General features: G+C 29.2%; 2 protein-coding genes across 4 annotated transcripts; one reads left to right on the forward strand and one right to left on the reverse strand.

Moving 5' to 3' along the window:
* Window positions 1-931: 931 nt before the first annotated feature.
* Window positions 932-17,459, reverse strand: LOC123292955 (beta-alanine-activating enzyme; the record flags this gene model as incomplete). Its single annotated transcript, XM_044873669.1, has 9 exons — window positions 17,233-17,459; window positions 16,429-16,728; window positions 14,674-15,224; window positions 4,054-4,464; window positions 3,861-3,975; window positions 3,639-3,791; window positions 3,182-3,488; window positions 1,914-2,177; window positions 932-1,285 (listed from the first exon to the last, which is right to left on the reverse strand). Coding segments are annotated over exons 1-9 (2,682 nt in total), but the record flags the coding sequence as incomplete, so codon positions are not given.
* LOC123293529 (heat shock protein 68-like) lies at window positions 8,725-10,786 on the forward strand. Of its 3 annotated transcripts, none has more exons than XM_044874385.1 (2): window positions 8,725-10,671; window positions 10,708-10,742. In XM_044874385.1, exons 1-2 carry the CDS (start codon window positions 8,832-8,834, stop codon window positions 10,740-10,742), a joined length of 1,875 nt encoding a protein of 624 aa, XP_044730320.1. In that variant the 5' UTR covers window positions 8,725-8,831. The 3 variants fall into 3 exon arrangements, with proteins under 3 accessions (XP_044730320.1, XP_044730321.1, XP_044730319.1); XM_044874386.1 differs by having other exon boundaries at window positions 8,725-10,662; XM_044874384.1 differs by having other exon boundaries at window positions 8,725-10,786.
* Window positions 17,460-17,507: the final 48 nt, after the last annotated feature.

Here is a 17,507-nt window from a genome sequence, read left to right on the forward strand (position 1 = left end):
AAGTTTAGTCCCAAGTTTGTAACGCTTAAAATCACCTAATTAGTCCATTTCCGGTTGTCTATCTGTCTGTCTTCTGTCCGTCTGTCATCACGATTACTCAAAAACTAAAAGAGATATCAAGCTGAAATTTTTATAGCGTGCTGAGGACATTAAATGTGAGTTCAAGAAGTAAATGAGAAACATTGGTCAATTGGGTCTTGTCTTGCCGATTGTCTGTCTGTCGTCTGTAGTCTGTCCGTCTGTCATCACGATTACTCAAAAACGAAAAGAGATATCAAGCTGGAATTTATTATAGCGTGCTGAGAACGTAAAAAGTGAGGTCAACCCATCTTGTAAACCGTTAGATATAGAACAAAAGTTTAAACATAAAAAAAATTCTCTATAAAAAAATAAACAACTTTTGTTTGAAACATCACTGTTTACCCGTGAGAGCGTAAATTGTATAGTATGTATTATATGGGTATATCAGTTATATGTGTGTGACATGTATGTATGTGTAATATGACAGAGTAATCAACACTGTCTATATATGTTATTTCAACAATTAACTCAGTCAATTGTTTGTTTTCACTTGTTTTAAATAAAAATTAAAACGCAATTCAAACTCCACTCGAGGTACTAACTCCACTTGATTCTAATAATTTAATATCCGTATTCCTAATGTTTCAATATCTTTACGTATCTATTCAACATTTCCTGTGACTGTAGCAGAAGGTGATGGTCTTTCGTACGTCGGCGCCCAATATGTTTAAGACGGTCCTAAATTTTAATTATCTTAGGCAATGATTTTTCAAATCATAATCCTTTTATAATTTATCGATTTTTGGGGTTTTACCAATACGCTTATAAAAATAAATTGAGAGATACAAAAACATGTTATCTGAAATAAGTTAAAAAAAATATTATAGACAAAAAATTATCTATTTTTTATTTCAAAACAATATACAAAATCATCCCGACAACCGAATAAAATATTATTCTGAAATACAACAGGCGTCGAAAATATTTCTCCATCCAAGTGTATTTTGCTGATCAAAGTATGATTTATAGAGTCAACTACATAAATACTACCTTTCATAGTAGCCACAACAATAAATTTTTGAAAAAAACAAGGCGATGCAAAAATTGATGAATCGAATTTATATTTAACTTTAAGTGTACATGCATTATTATTTTCCATAACATTTAATCCATATAAACAACTGTCATGGCATCCAAAATAAATACTTTGTTTATTTATTATCACAGAGGAGTAAACTGCATCATTCGCTTGATATTCCCACATCTATAAGAAGAAGAAAAATCGACTCTTAAATTTTATGAAATGGATTCAGATGACACACTGCCTTTCCATTCCAAAGACTTTGTGTACAAAAAGAAACTTTGGAAAAGCCAAAAAATAGGTTTTCATGTTTTATACATAAATAGCCGTTGCAAAAAATGTAAATTAAAAAATCACAAGTAAGGTAAGGTGGTAGTGGGAAAACATTTAGCTATTTACCACTTGAAACAACCTCTGCTGCTAGTACATACAGAGTGGGCCATTTTAATCTACACGCCTAAATACCTCGTTTTGTAGTTAACTTATCAAAAAATAATTTAAACAAAAGTTGCAAAGTTTCATGGGTCACATCATATTCTGACATCAGATTGGACCTAGTTCTTCGGATTTCTTTAATAGCCAATTTAGATCCTAAACAGTAAGAGATAGAAAAACACTTAAAATTAGAAATTTGATACTCATAAAAAACTATCAATTTTTAAATAAAACATTTTTTCGAAAAACGTTAGCTTTCGGAGGAAATGTGACTTAATATTGGATTGGAAATATGTCATTATTGGATTTAATCGGAAGGAAATGGGTATATTACCAATACAATTTAGTGCGTACTATTATAAAATCGTAGTATTACCTTATTTCCACTTTCATATGAAAAACAATGAATTAATCCCTTAACATCGGGGTAAATAACACCATTACATGAAGAATTTTCAAATAATACTGGAGCTGCAAAAATTGGTGTACCAATATTTTGAAACCATATAACATTGCCATCTTTTTCATTGAAACAGTAGCAATTTCCTTGGATGGTTGCGACAAATACATAATTTTCATGAATTAGCACATGTGATGATACACTTCCTAGTACAGAAACACACCATGTCGTCGATCCTGTCTGTAAAATGGGCACTGAAAATCATTTTAAGGAAAGCATAGGTCGAGAAGCGACAGCCCGATGATCATAATCAGGTTAGTAGGTTTAGTGATTTTTTAAGAGAAGTGCATAACAAAGAAAGTAAAGTATATGTTTCTAAAATTTTGCTTTTATAACAGACAACGGTCATACCACGTTGAAAGTACCAATTTTCATCCGATCACCGAACTCAAGTAATATTGAGCACAGTCAGTAGGTGGTACTTGGATGGGTGACCACTTGGGAACACTGTGTGCTGTTGTCTTCTTTTTTCGTTTTTAAACATGCATGTATGTAATATGCAAGGTATACTAAGTTTAGTCCCAAGTTTGTAACGCTTAAAAATATTGATGCTACGAAAAAAAATTTGGTATGGGTGTCCGATAACTCAAAAATGAAAAGAGATATCAAGCTGAAATTTTTACAGCGTCGTCAGGACGTAAAAAGTGAGGTCGAGTTCGTAAATGAGCAACATAGGTCAATTGGGTCTTGGGTCCGTAGGCCCTATCTTGTAAACATCTTGTTAGAGATAGAACAAAAGTTTAAATGTAAAAAATGTTCCTTATAAAAAACAAAACAACTTTTGTTTGATACATTTTTTCATAAACATTACTGTTTACCCGTGAGGGCGCAAATTAGGCGTAAATTGTATAGTATGTATTATATAGGAATATCAGTTTTATTAGTTATGTATGTGTGACATGTATGTATGTGTAATGTGAAAAAATAATCAACATTGTCTATGCATGGTATTTCAACAATTACCTCAGTCAATTGTTTGTTTTCACTTGTTTTCTTTTAATGAAAGTGTTTACCTTACCCAGAAAATTAAGTACATGTTTCTAAAATTTTGTTTTTAAAACAGGCAATTTGGCCATACCACGTTGAACATATCGGTTCTCGGCCGACCACAAAAGTCATAGATGGCAGATGACAGAAGTAATAAAATAGATGACTTACAAACGAATAATTAACTTTAAATTTACCTTCGTATCTATACAATGCAATTTATTATCATATGATCCAACAATAATAGCTGTATCATTTTTACAAATAATTGGTTTCGTTTTCACACGTGAATTAGTTTTATACTTCCATTTAACTTTCTTCAAATCCAAATCAATACAATAAACATGACCACTATAACATCCAACAAACACAAAATTTTCGAAACAATTTGCTGTACCCTCAATTCGATTATCCAAATATTGCTCAAAAATAACATCACCTGTTCTAAAATTTACTATTGATAATTTATGTGAATGTGATCCAATTATTACCAAAATATGATCCCTAGAAATATTAGCACATTCACCATCAAATTTGAAAATAAAGTACAAATAATTTCAACCCTAAATCTAAAATTTCCTTAGTTCTCGTACTACGTTGAAAGGCAAAAACTTTTTAACTAGTGTTATATTTGATATTTGAATGATTTTTTACCGATATTCGTAAACACAAGGCGATGCATCAACACAAGCTTCCATATTATATTTCCATTGAATTTTCATGGACAATATACTCCTATCATTTTGATCATTTAAAAATTTTATTCCATCTTGATTGTCGCCAATTAATTTTCTTCTTTTACATCGACTTTCAATTTGATTTAAATTATCAAAATTTATAAAAATATTATTCAAAGAAATTTTATCATTTAATAACTGTTCAAATATTTCTGGTGGAAATTGTTTATTAGTAAAACTTTCAATTTGATTAACAATTTCCATTGCAATAATTGATGTACCGCCAAGAGTAGAAAAACTTTTATCCAAATCAACTTTTGTCAAATAATTAGAAATAATGTTTTTAAATAAATCTAATGTATTCAAAAAATTGATATTTTTTTCTGAATAACGTAACAACTCATTCCGATCGATTTTTCCATGATTAGTGATTGGTAAATGATCAATTAAATGAATTTCATCAATAAGCGCTGCTTTTGAAACTTTTTGTAAAATGTATTCACGTATTTGTTTCTTTAAATTTGCATTTAATTGTGATGATTTTATAAATACTGAAATTTTTTTAGTTGAAGTGTTCCAGAGACAAGCACATGGCATAGCAGTGAAATTCGATATAAGTATTTCAATTTGATCAAGTGATATACGATGTCCAAATTTTTTGATCACCCTATTCTTGCGACCAACGTAATATATGGATTTTGTGGTTGGGTCCATATGAACAATATCGCCTGTGGGTCGATATGATCGGTTATTTATTATAATTGGATTTTCTGATGGAATGTGACATATTCGATTTGTACAATCTAGAAAAAAAATTAAAAGTCAATTGATATTAATAGTTTTTCGAGTTCAGTATAATTTGAATGAAAAACAAAGTCACTTTGTAATAAATTATGGGAAATTTGAGGGCCAAATAAGCACAAATCTTCCGCAGACATTAATATAACGAATTATCGATAGATGAACACTTTAAAATTGTTTGTTCATATTAAAATTGTTATTTCGTGTAATTGTTTCTGCGAAATCTAGAAACTCTTCCAAAAAAATTGTACAATAAATCCACTAAAAGTGGATTATTTTTCTATAAAGACCTTTTTATCTTAAATTGAATGAACAAACATCCAAAATGCTAGATTTTTGCTATCAATTACTGTCTAAACTATTCTATAAGTTTAAAAAATTTATTTATTCATAGCGCAACCAAATTTTAGCGGAATTTGATGGAATATTTTTTGAAACCAACTAAATTTTGCTTAATTTCAGATACAGGGTCACACTTTCTTGAAACCTGTTAAACATAGGTTTAATTTAACCACAAATTTGAAAAATATGAACAAAATTTAGTAGGATTCGATACTTGGTTTATCAAAATTGGATAAATTTTGTGATAGAGTAAAATTAAATTTTTTGGATTTTGATGATGTTATGAAGTTTAAAAATTTAATATTATTGATAGCACAGCCAAATTTTACCGTATCTGGATGGAATTTTTTTGAAACCCATTAAGTGTGGGAAAAAATTTTCATCTATGTTCTTAGTTTTTTGATACTGTTCACCTTTGTGCTGAATATCGGATACAGATTCATACCTTCTTGAAATGCATTAAGGATATGTTTAATTTGACCACAAATTTGAAAAGTTTGGCCCAAATTTAGTAGCATTCCAAACTTTATTCATCAAAATTGGATATATTTTGGATGTGATAGAGCAAAATTAAATTTTTTTTATTTTGATGTCATAAAGCTTAAAATTTTAATATTATTGATAGCATAGCCAAATTTTACCGGATCTAGATGGAAATTTTTATGAAACCCACTAAGTTTGGGAAAAACTTTTCATATGTGTAGTTAATTTTTTGCTACAGTTCATATTTGTGTTCAATTTCGGATCAAGGGCCATACCCTCTTGGAACCTGTTAAAGATAGGTTTAATTTGACCACAAATTTGAAAAATATGACAAAAATTTAGTAGAATCCCATACTTGGTTTATCAAAATTGGATTCATTTTAGTTGTAATTAGAGTTTTGCAAAAATTAAAACCTGTTAAAGGTAGGTTTAATTTGACCACAAATTTGAAAAGTATGGCCCAAATTTAGTAGAGCATCGTATAATAAAGAAACATTTAGTGTGGGGGAAATATGACCTTGTTGATGGAGCTCTACTGTTCATGACTTTTTTTTGGAATGTGTTTATAAGTTTGAAAATACGTATTTTATTTTTACGAAATTAGCTTATTTAATGAAATCCAGATTCCCTTCTTTTTACGTCTCGACTATAATTGAATAATAAATATTAATGTGTAATATTCTATAAATAGAATTACTTAAGTTAAAAATAGAGTTCACATAAATATTCAAAAAAATAAAAAATTTATTAATGAATAATCGTGAGACATTATTATTACGCCAATCTGTTCTAAATTTATTTATTATAAGTTTTATTTATGTATTATGTTGTGTTGTGAAAATTAAAGAGTGTGCCATTGAGCAGGTCGCTATTTTAATTTTAAGATAAATATACCAAATTATTATTAAATTGAGCATTTTTTTATTGATTTATAAAGCAAACGTATTGAGATTGATGATTTGTCGAGAAACGTTTTCTACACATACTCATGCAACAGTCAAGTCTTGTTAATTTGGTTTTCTAGCTATAGTGTTATGAAGAAAGCCCATCAGACCTTGCAATAGAGTTGGCTTTTCGAGAATCGACTCTCTCAAAAAACTGTGAATCGATTTTAAAAATCATAAAAATTAAAAAAAAAGAAATGTATGAAATGAAAGGTTTTTTTTACAAGTATATTTTGTAATATTCTTTACAATGTTATTGGATTTTAATACTAAAAAAGACTCTCTCTATTCTAGATTTTCTATCCAGCGGTAGAAAATAGAACTATACGCACATACCATTCACATATACAAGTGAAATTTACAAAATTTAAAAAATCGCCGACAAATTTTTCGGGTACGGAACCCTTAACTCGCACTTGAAACATATCTAAGAACACTCTCCATTAAATTACCCTTCGAACGAAACAAAAAAAATCGGTTCATCCATTTAGGCACTACGATGCCACAGACAGGCAGGTAGACAGACACACACAATGTAACAATTTTTACAACACAAAGTTAAAGAATTATAATTAAGAGGAGAGATTACAATTTTTCGGCTTAACTCGATTATGCAATAGCTCTCTCTACCTCTTTATCTCGATTAACATTTTTTTCAAAAATGATAATATACAACTAAAATTGTAGAGATCACTCCATAAATTTGAAATTTATTTATTGGTTGACTAAAGACACACCTAGTTATATGAATAAGGAATAATTATAGGTAATTAGCGAAATTAATGGCTGATTAATTAATATATTTTGTTACCAAATATGTATTGTACATAAATGTACAAAATTGCATTATAAAACCATCAAAATAAACTAGTTTTAAAAATAAATAAAATTACTTGATAAGTGGGAAATGTATTTGAAATGTCTAAGGTTCTAAGACCATGAACTATTTTAAAGAACTTATGGAAAATTGATGTTGAAGTTTCAATTATTTATATTCCGTCTTGATCAAATTCACACATAAGTATCGAATGTCGACTAAGAAATTTTCAGACCACATACTGCCTAAAAATCGTCAACACAAAAACAACAAGTGAAAATAAACAATTGACTGAATTAGCTGTTGAAATACTCTGTATAGACAGTATTAAATGTCAGTGCTTGTATTATTTTTAATAAATTAGAGTGGTTTAAAAAACAAGCACATTTATGGCGGCATTCCAGCCTCCATTTCTTCTTTCACAAGACTCACTATAGTAGAAGCTGGATTTGGGAAAACGTAGACCGGAAAATAATAAACCGAAAGAGTAGTGTCCGGAATCGAATAAACCGAATAAATCGAAAAAATAAATACTCTGGGTTAATAAAATTTTCGGTCTATTTTTTCCGATATTGCCGTTGACGCTACCTACAAATTTTCAAATCTCTATCTTTTATAATTTTCTACCCTATAACGGAAAAATAATATGATATTTTCGAAAAGAAGTTTTAATTATAAATTTAATTTAAAAATTTTTTTTTATAAAGAACATTTTTTATATTTAAACTTTTGTTCTATTTCTAACGTTTTACAAGGTGGGTCCTACGGACCCAATTAAAGACCCAGTTAAACAATATTGCTCGTTTAAGAACTCAAACTCACTTTTTTACGTCTTAAATATAAAAATTTCAGCATGAAATCTCTTTTCGTTTTTTAGTTATCGTGGTAACGGACGGACAAACGAACGGTCGGAAATGAACCACTTAGATGATTTTATGAACTTATCTATACCAAAAATTTGGAAAATTTATTCCAAATTTAGTACAATTACATACTTGATATATTTAAATCTGCCTGTGATGTTAAAATAAATTTTTTCGGATTTTGATAACGTTACTAAGTAAAAAAAAAAGCTAAATTTTAGCCAAATTTGATTAGATATGTAAAAAATAACCAAACAATTGGAAAATATATCCCAAAATTTAGTAGAAATTCACACACGATTTTTTTAAAATTTGATAAATTTTACATATATGTAATTGTATAAAACCAAATCAGTTCTTTTTATGCTGAATATAATAATCAACTTTTAAATTGTTGCCAAATTTTACAAAATATATTCAATAAAAATTTCTTTGTTAAGAAACGGAATCCTAGATATAAATTTTAAATGGAATAACATTATTATAAGTAAAGCAACAGTTTTTATAAGTGCAGTATAATTTACTGGATAAAAACAATCTAGAATGTTATAGAAAATTCTAAACTATGTAAAAAGAAAACGAAATATTATATTAGATATACGTGAAACAAAGATAGAGTATACATTAAATATCTAGAACAAATACGCTGTGAATGTACAATTTATGGATATTACATGGGTGTATTGAACTATGTGAAGATGCATCGCGAAGGATCGAGAACCACCGAGTACTTACTAGGACATACTAGAAGAAGTGGGGATATCATATATAAGCGGGACATAACGCGCATTTACACAGAATAAAATACGACAAACGTATTGTTGAAATATATAAAGCAATATAACTATACTAACAAAGTTTATTGTTACTAAGTGATTCAAAACTTATTGTTGAACATTTTTGATTGTTACAAAAAAAATATGGCACCAGCAATTGGTATCGATTTAGGCACCACATATTCATGTGTTGGTGTTTGGCAACAAGGCAAAGTCGAAATTATCGCAAATGATCAAGGAAATCGGACAACACCAAGTTATGTGGCATTTAGTGATACAGAACGATTAATTGGTGATGCGGCCAAAAATCAAGTTGCAATGAATCCACAAAATACAGTATTCGATGCAAAACGTCTAATTGGTCGAAAATTTGATGATCAAAAAATACAAGCGGATATGAAGCATTGGCCATTTAAAGTAATCAATGATGCCGGTAAACCAAAAATTCAAGTTGAATTTAAGGGTGAAGTGAAAAAATTTTCACCCGAAGAAATTAGTTCAATGGTTTTAAGCAAAATGAAACAAACAGCTGAAGCATATTTGGGCCAAGAAGTGAAAGATGCGGTTATCACTGTGCCAGCATACTTCAATGATTCACAACGTCAAGCAACCAAAGACGCAGGAGCAATTGCTGGAATTAATGTATTACGAATCATAAACGAACCAACGGCTGCTGCTCTGGCTTACGGTTTGGATAAGAGTTTGAAAGGCGAACGAAACGTTCTTATCTTCGACTTAGGTGGTGGTACATTCGATGTATCAATACTAACAATTGACGAAGGATCTTTATTCGAAGTAAAATCAACAGCTGGAGATACACATTTAGGTGGTGAAGATTTCGATAATCGTCTGGTTAATCATTTCTCTGAAGAATTTAAACGAAAATACAAAAAGGATCTTCGAAGTAATCCACGAGCATTGCGAAGATTAAGAACAGCCGCTGAAAGAGCTAAACGTACATTGTCATCTAGTACAGAAGCAACTATTGAAATCGATGCTCTTTTCGAGGGTATTGATTTCTATACAAAAATATCAAGAGCCCGTTTTGAGGAATTATGCTCCGATTTATTCCGTGGAACACTTGAACCGGTTGAGAAAGCTTTAACTGATGCCAAATTGGACAAAGGGGCAATTCATGATGTTGTTTTAGTTGGAGGTTCTACAAGAATTCCAAAAATACAATCTCTGCTACAAAATTATTTCTGCGGTAAATCATTGAATTTATCCATCAATCCTGATGAGGCTGTGGCATATGGAGCAGCTGTTCAAGCAGCGATTTTAACTGGTGCATCCGATAGTAAGATCCAAGATGTTTTGTTGGTAGATGTTACACCATTATCTTTGGGAATCGAAACTGCTGGTGGTGTGATGACTAAGATAATTGAACGAAATGCTCGAATACCATGCAAGCAAATGAAAACATTTACAACATACGCTGATAATCAACCAGCGGTAACGATTCAAGTATTTGAAGGAGAACGAGCAATGACCAAGGATAATAATCTTCTGGGTACATTTGACTTAACTGGAATACCACCGGCTCCACGTGGCGTTCCAAAGATAGACGTTACATTCGACTTAGATGCGAATGGCATATTAAATGTGTCTGCCAAAGATAACAGCAGTGGAAATTCAAAGAACATCACAATTCGCAATGATAAAGGTCGTCTATCACAAAAAGATATTGATCGTATGCTTGCAGAAGCTGAGAAATATAAGGAAGAAGATGAACGGCAGAGGGAAACAATTGCTACCAGAAATCAATTAGAAGGTTATATATTTAGTGTGAAACAAGCAGTTACAGATGCTGAAAGTAAATTGGATGCTAGTGATGTGGAAAAAGTAAAAACAGAATGTGAAAACGCTCTGCAATGGTTAGACAGTAATCGATTAGCAGAAAAATCAGAATTGGAGTATCGTTTGAAAGAATTAACTAAAGTGTGTAGTCCAATTATGACAAAATTACATGGTGGCGGTCAAGCAGGTCCTCAAATGCCCGGTGGTGCTAATGGTCAGCCAGGAAGTGGTGGCCCAACAATTGAGGAAGTTGATTAAATAATTTAAGCTTTTTAAGACTGAATTTTATTTGTTATTTTTTTTTATTAAAATGTTTTGTGATCTCTCTAGTCTTTTTATTATGAAAAGAATTAAATAGCTTTAAGTTCGCTTAAAAAAAGTTTATTTTCATTATGAAATATAAATAAAACGCTAATTTAAAAAAATAAAAACGACTATTTTATTTGAATCCTAAATTCCACAGGTAAAAAAAATACAAAAAGCGACATAATCTCTAAACCCAAAACTAATTTTAGAATATTTCAAACAATTTGGTACATTTTTTTACAAAATTATGGCAGATAACGACCACTAGAAGAGTGATTCACTTTTTACGTTATTACATTGGAAAATTCTGATATTTTCTTGAAAAGAGACGTTTTGGAAAATGGTTGTGTAACTTTCTTAAAAATTATAGCCATGTCCACAATCAATTAGAACATGGAACAGTGTAGAGACTATTAATATTATGGAATCTCGAAGTGTAAGAATAATGGTCAATGGAAAGACATTCCAAGCACGTTTTTTCATAACCTCATGATTTAACTTTTGTCCTATATATGGGACAAAATATTTTACAACCGTTGATACCAATTGACAGACGGAATAATTTTTATTATACCATGTATATATGAAATATACATAGTATATTAAGTTTAGTCCCAAGGTTGTAACGCTTAAAAATATTGATGCTGCGAAAAAAAATTTGGTATAGGTGTTCATAGAATCACCTAATTAGTCCATTTCCGGTTGTCTGTCCGTCTGTCTGTCAACACGATAACTCAAAAACGAAAAGAGATATCAAGCTGAAATTTTTATAGCGTACTCAGGACGTAAAAAGTGAGGTCGAGTTCGTAAATGAGCAATATAGGTCAATTGGGTCTTGGGTCCGTAGGACTCATCTTGTAAACCGTTAGAGATAGAACAAAAGTTTAAATGTAAAAAATGTTCCTTATAAAAAAATAAAGAACCTTTGGTTGAAATATTTTTTTGTAAACATCACTGTTTACCCACGAGGGCGTCAATTAGGTGCGTCAATGATATCTTTTGTTATTTACGTGACGTCAAAAAACAAACGATTGCGTCATCAACACTGTCTATGCATAGTATTTCAACAATTAAGTCAGTCAATTGTTTGTTTTCACTTTTTTTTCTTAAATTTTTAGTTGAATATTAAAACTACCCGAAAATTTAAATGTTTAAAAATAAAATTAATTTAATAATTTTTCAAAATTTCCCGTACGTGGCACATAAAATATCAAAGTTTGTGATTTTTCTTCATCTAAAATAAAAAATGAATGTCCCATATTTGGGACAGAAGTTATCAAGTGATGTAAAAATGTACTAAGTGGCTAGTAATCATGAGGTTTAAAAAATAGAATATTTCAGTAGTCAGTAAAGGAGGGATGTTTAAGGATATCGAGGAATTAAAAAAAAAAAAAAAAAAAAAAAAAAAATTTTACTGAAGGTGTAAGGAGTAAAGTTACCGTTTTAGAGATATTTAAGAATATTATGGATGGAACCTTTTAAAAAGTTCTTATAAACTCAACAAAAAAAATTTGAACATTTAATTTAAAAACCATTTTCAGACTTTCTATAAGCCTGGAAATTTCGATTTACTGAATTTTGTTTTTCTTTTTTTTGGTAAACTATGCAAATACCCTGTTAATGAGAATAAATATAATTTTTTTGAATGAACGTTCAACAGTTGAGAAAAATACTTTATGGAAGGTCTAGTATTAAGATACCGCCGAAGAGATGTTTCAAGATGTAGTGAAATTTTCTAGAAAATTCTTAATTCATCCAAAATGTCTTAATGAAAAGTGTGGAGGTGACACTATAACCACCTCCAACATACTATCAAATCGAATATACAAAATATACGCAACTAACTGTATTAAAAGAGTAAATTATCTTGAAATATTAAAAATAAATACGGATATTTTAAACAAAGTGTGGACAGATTTGAAAAAAGACTATAATAAAAAAATATCAAGTATTTTAAAAACAAAATCTGAAAAACATTATTGTGTTTATTTAAAATGTTATTAAGTTTTGTTCTTATGCCAAAAAAATTTTAATATCCAATATTTACATTAAATGGAACATTTATTTTAAGATTAATATCTATATGATTGCTAAATTTGATACATTAAGTGATTAAATAAAAAAACCAATTTTGATGAACATTTGATATTATGAACCCATTTTTAACCGACTTCAAACAAAAAAGGAGGAGGTTATCAATTTGACTGTATTTTTTTTTATGTTTGTTACCTCAGAACTTTCGACTGGGTGAACCGATTTTGATAATTCTTTGTCTATTTGAAAGCTAGTGCTTCCCGTGTAGTCCCATTTCATTTTGGTCGGGTTCTGATAACGGTATCCATGTGAAAATCATAAAAGTCTTAAATTTGCATTAAGTATGCACGACAAGAGGCCGAATAACTCAATATCACGCCAACCGATTTCGATGATTCTTTTTTTAGTGATAAATTAGTTAGTGCACTTCAGGTTCACTAAAAATCACAAAATAAAAAAACTTTTAACAAAAAGAAAATCGACTTCAAAAGAAAAACTTTTCCAAAACAAATTAAAATGCACTAAAAAGTAAAAAAATCACGATAATATAATGTAGTTAAAATTATTGTTATTTTTGGAGTCGGTGTCGGTGTTTTTCTTTTGAAGTCGGTTTTCTTTTTGTCAAAGTTTTTTTTAAGCTAAAATTTTGTTATCAACTTATGACTTTGATGAAATATTTGATTATTATCGACTTAAGACTGTGATGAAATATTTGGTTTCAAAACGATTGAATTTTTTATTTTGAGCTATTCACTTTGCACTTTGCCATTTTTCGTCTTAGATCACTATATACCTTTTTTCGAGATTTAAACGCTTATAATGCTTTTTTAACGCTAATTTCGAGAAAAAGTGAGGTAAATTGAAAAATAACAAGACACAAAATGGGCTTAGAGTAGTCGAAAATATAAATTTCAATTGTTTAAAAAAAAAAAAACAGTTGATCAAAATCATACATTATCGTCAATTTGACAAAATTTTAACTTAAAAATTCGATTTTTTTTATAACACTGATATCTCTAAAACGCAGGAATGGGATGAAAAATTCGAGAAACAAAAATTATTTAAAATCATCCAAAACATGAGATACAATTAGCTCAAATCAAATATATGATAGAAACCACACAATAATCGTTAATTTTCACAATATCAAATTTTCATAAAAATTACGTTTTATTTTGTTTTCAATCACTTGCATATCAAAAAAGGTGAGTTTTAAAAAAATAATGCCACGAGATAAAAAATGCTTAGAATAGCCCAAAATGTAATATCCAAAGCTGTTTTTGAAATTTCATAATTTCTCAGCAGAATAAGTTTGGGCAAAATTGTAAAAGCACACTTTCTAATAATTTGATATTGTTCTACACACTCATACGAACATTTTGAGTCGAAACCGATACAAAATCAAATTTGGTCTTAATTCGGCTTTTCATATTTCGGCAACCTTTTGGTCATTATTCGGCTTCATTTCTTAGATTAAAATATTGAATTCTGATAGGGTATTTGAACAGTTAACTTCATCTAAATTCCATACTTAAAATCCTTTACCTCCATAGGCGTAAAAATTGGGGGAGGGGGTTAGCTACCAAAAATTTCACATTTTACGCCCATGAATTGATATTACTTATAAGGTTGATATGAGTTATTTTGTGTGAAAAGCAGTGTCACCACATCAAAAACGATTTCAAAATTGCAACTTCAAGAGCGTATAGCGTCAAAATGGAGAAACATTAGGGCATGTTTAGCTAAATCAACTTATTTTGAGTTAACCTATACATGGTGGAGCGTTGTAAAAACTTTTTAGGAATACCCCGTATAACTATTAAACTATCTGATAAAAAATTTAACTCACCTATAAATAATTCACCATCGCCACGACCTTCGAAAGAATTTTCTTGATTATTTATCAAAAAATCAGTCCCATTCAATGAATCACCAAGCGGCACACCATATTGAAAAATCAAATCATTTTCATCATAATTCTTATGTACTTCATAAACAGATGCCCAACATGATACCTCAGTTATACCATACAAATTAAATATTTGTAAATTTGTGTTATTTTTCATTAAATTTAATAAAAATTTAATATTTGTAAAATGTTCGCCACCTAATGCTAATACACGTAACGTTGAACTCTTATCACATATTATATCTTCTATGTTAGTAAAACCCAAATTTAGAAATATTGATGGGGCCATTTGTAATATTGTTATGCCAATTGAATTTCGATTAAATAATTGTTGCAGGAAATTTTTAGGATGATTTATTAACTGAGGTGGATCTGTTATCACTAATGTTGCGTTACAGACTAAGCTTAGATACAATTCAATAATATATGGATCGAATGTAGTTGGTGTATTGAGTAATAATACATCATCGGAGGAGACATTCAGCATAGATCTGTAAAAGAAAATTTTAATCGAAGGTAAAACCAAAAATAATTTGAAATGTTTTGAGAATTGTGGATTTTTTTTAATAAGAAAGAATGAAAATAATGCTTGTTCCAGGATAGATTACCAGATTTTTGTATTTTTTGGGGTCAAAATTACTCTAGAACATAATATTTTTCACTAATAGGAAACAAAGAAAGTTTTCCCATTTTTGCAATTTTTTAAAGAGTTTTGGAATTTGATGAAATATGATATCTAGGATAATTTAAACGCCAAAATATACAAAAATAGAGTTAATATAACGATTGAGTGAGCTGGTTTTAAGATATCATCTAAAATCGCGTAAGAAAAGCTTTTGTTTCGAAGTGATTCTGAAATATCGCGAAAAATATTCATTAAAACGTCAAATAAAGTTGATTTTTATGTTTTTTGAGTTCTTATATCATAATTAATCCATAAGCATGAAAAATTTGGTTGATTTTACGTTTGAACGAGAAGTTTCTAAGGTATCAACTGCAATATAAATATTATCGATGATAATAAATGAAAACTCCAGGATATTTCGAATTCGGCGGCCGATCAGACCGTCACCAAAATAACAATGAGTAACTAAAAATAATTGCGATTAGTAACGGATTTGACTTTAACTAGTCTCTTTTTTTTTCTTTTTTTTTTTAGTTATACAACCCTCATTGTCTGTTTTTTATGATGGAAATCCTTTTTCAATTGTTTTTACATTAAACCTGTTTTTCGCACATTTTTTTTTAACAACTTCCTACCCTCCGATTTTTTCCCAAGTATTTTTTCTTAATAACAACTGTTTTTATCCTTATTATCCCGTATTTTAAAATCTGATGTATTTTCTTACGTATTTACTGCACTGCCATACATGATAGTCGAAAAATGTGTTTATATAATACAAAAATTGATCTAGGATTTTCTAAAAAATCGAAATTTAATTAATAATTATTATCAATTGTTAAAATTTCTCCAGGATGACACCTCAGAAACTAATCGTCAAATTGTCAAAGAGATCTTATTTATGTATTTTTTGGTTCGAAATCGACGAGAAAATTTTTTAGCTAATTTTCTTAAACAATTCATAGATATTCCATTTTACCTACGAGCATTTCGACTGTATTAAAATAAAGTAAATTTCTAAATATATTTAGCATATTTAGAAATAGGGATGTATTAGATTTCTCTTTTCTTACCTAAAACTCTCAATGTTATGCATAATACATTCATTTGTTACTTTTACTAATTTTGGTTTTCCAGTTGTACCCGAGGTAGAAATAACATATGAAATATCATCTTCATGATTAGTATATACTGTAGATAGTTTTAATAATTTAATAGGAACATTGAATATTGTTAATTCTTCAATAACTTCATTTTGGTTTACATTTTCACAAGAAAATAATAAATTAATGCCTAATTGTTGAATTAAATATTCATTTCGTGGTTGATTTTCTAGGTCCAAACAAATGAAACCATTTTTACATTTGCTAATTCTAAAAATAATAATATTACATTATGTTCTATACTTAGATATATTGTAATCTATTGAGTGTATGAAAAAAAGAATTAAACAAAAGTTGTAATTGTTATTCAAATTAAGATAAGCATTTCTGTCAGCTATATTATGCATTTTGTTAAAATATACCCTCTTCAGGACCTACAACAAACAAAATAGTTAGCTAGATTTATTGAGGGTTCTGAAAGGGATATATTTTAACAAAATGCAAAAGTTGTTGGTTTTTTTTTAAAATAGCTTTTTTTTTATTTTTTACGTTTATTCTAATGCTATTCGTACATAATCGGATGTCAAGCGTGAGTCTTATTTATTCATTAAAAAACCCGAAATTCAAATAAGATTAATCAACCCAGCTGACCAATAACAAAATCGGTCCGAGGGATACACGATTGTGTACAAATATCCTTGTCGTTTGGGTCAAAATTATGAACCGAATGTAGATTGATAGAAATGAATCTAATTTCTTCTTCTCAAAACTCACCCCAGCACAATAGGCGGTAGCGCAATTTTATTTTTCAATAAAATACCTATTACTTGATTCGTAGAATTTACATTTTCTTTCAAATTATTATAAATTTTTTCTGTTTCTTGCTTTAGTTGTAACCTAGTAAATTTTGTAACATTATTATCGTTTTTGTAATGAATTAATGAAGTTTTTGTGTTGTTTTTTTCGGTTGATTTCGCAAATAATTCAAATAAATTTTCCATTTAAAATTAAAACCATACAAATTTATTTATAAATGATACAAGTCTGTG

The sequence above is a fragment of the Chrysoperla carnea genome, chromosome 2 (assembly GCF_905475395.1).
Source record: "Chrysoperla carnea chromosome 2, inChrCarn1.1, whole genome shotgun sequence".
Lineage (NCBI taxonomy): Eukaryota > Metazoa > Arthropoda > Insecta > Neuroptera > Chrysopidae > Chrysoperla > Chrysoperla carnea.

Bases quoted from the DNA above. Each gene is read 5' to 3' on its own strand.
- LOC123293529 (XM_044874384.1), top strand. From the start codon at position 8,832: ATGGCACCAGCAATTGGTATCGATTTAGGCACCACATATTCATGTGTT.